This window comes from Aptenodytes forsteri, unplaced genomic scaffold (genome assembly GCF_000699145.1).
Source record: "Aptenodytes forsteri isolate BGI_AS27 unplaced genomic scaffold, ASM69914v1 Scaffold341, whole genome shotgun sequence".
NCBI classification, from domain to species: domain Eukaryota; kingdom Metazoa; phylum Chordata; class Aves; order Sphenisciformes; family Spheniscidae; genus Aptenodytes; species Aptenodytes forsteri.
In genome coordinates this window covers 207,615-209,013 of record NW_008795553.1, presented here as the reverse complement: position 1 = coordinate 209,013, position 1,399 = coordinate 207,615, and the positions used below count along the sequence as shown (strand labels likewise).

General features: G+C 68.2%; 1 protein-coding gene across 1 annotated transcript in view; it reads right to left on the bottom strand.

Annotated features, from left to right (window-relative positions):
* Positions 1-392: 392 nt before the first annotated feature.
* RECQL4 (RecQ like helicase 4) overlaps positions 393-1,399 on the bottom strand; it is a gene marked incomplete at its 3' end in the record, with an annotated part of 12,008 nt that continues 11,001 nt past the window's right edge. The window contains 4 exon segments of the mRNA XM_019472808.1: positions 393-515; positions 621-729; positions 886-1,051; positions 1,194-1,380. Of these exon segments, the coding sequence (XP_019328353.1) occupies positions 393-515; positions 621-729; positions 886-1,051; positions 1,194-1,380 (585 nt within the window).

Genomic DNA, 1,399 nt, shown 5'->3' with positions numbered 1-1,399 from the left:
TCCAGCCGGTTTTTGACCCAGCGCAGAGTTCGCCCGTCCAAGCCGTGAGCCGCCCGCGTCACCCACGGCCCCTTCACTCCCCGGGGCGCAGGCAGCAAAGCGCAGGCGAAGGGGGGGCGGGTTTTTGGGAGTTAAAAGTCAGGGCCCTTTATTAATTCCTCGATAAAATCCCGATAAAAATCCCCGCCGGCACAGGGAAAGGCTCGGCGCGGGCGGCGGCGCCCCCCCCCCCCGCGGCGGCGTCGCCCCCCCCCGCCGTTGGGGGGGTGTGTGTGTGACGGGCAGATGGCAGGGGGCTGGCGCAACCCCCGGGGGAGCACGGTGACGTCCCGTAGGGCACCGCCGTCCCTCGAGCGCGAGGCGGCCCCGGCGTTTTTGCCTCCCGCCCTCACCTGCCGGCCAAGATCTCCTCGGCGGCCAGGCGGGAGGCGGGGGGGAGTGCGAGTCGAAGGGGAGATGTTTCCTCCAGAACCGGCGATCGCGGCCGTAGATCTGGGCAGGGAAACAGGGGCTGCCTGCGGGGAGCGGGCAGAGAAGCCCCCGGTTAGGGAGGACGGGGGCAGGGGCCGGAGCCGGGCGGAACAAGCCCAGTTCGGCACCCGCCCCCAGCCTTCTCCTACCGATGCCGTGAAATATCCTGGCGACGGCTCTGCCGGAGAACTTCTCGTCCGGGCGGACGGCGAGGAAATGGCGGATGTCGGCGCGGATCTGGCTCTCCCGCTCCCGCAGCTGCGAGGGAAAGGAGAGGGCGGGCGGGTCGCGTCCCTCCTCTTCCTCACCCCAAACCCGTCCCTGGTCTCATCTAAACCGGAGCTGCCGCGTACCAGAAATACCGGCCGCCGGTTAGAGCCCGAAGCAGCTCCCAATAAAAGGGGATTTGCTCACTTTAGCATCGCCGAGACCTTCCTCCTCCTCTTCCTCCTCGCAGCCACACTCAGCATGCTCGCCAGCGGGCTCCTTCTGGAAGTAGTCGCTGAGCAGAGCCTTCAGGCAGGAGCTCCTCTCCTCTTCCTCGTCCGCAGGGTGAGGGCCGCAGGTCTGGAAGGCCACGCTGCGCCCCGGCGTCAACCTCCTCCCTTTTCCCAGTACCAAAACTGGCCCCAAATCCGGGAGGGACGGGAGGGCGGGCGACCGTGGGGCCGGCACACGGAGGGGTCTGCAGGGCTTGGGAGGTCTTCTCCACCCACGCTCACCTCTGGAAGGCCCGGAAGCAGGCGCGGAGCTGGCCGAGAGCCGTCTTCTCCCTGGCCACCACCCTTTGGTGGAGGAAATCGCAGACGGAGTCCAGCTCCTGGTCGGCGAGGTCGCCGTAGGCGCGCAGGTGGAAGGACAGGTCTCCGAACTCCACCAGGACCCCGCTCTTCCCCTCACCGCGGCTCCCTGAAGGCACCCAGCGACG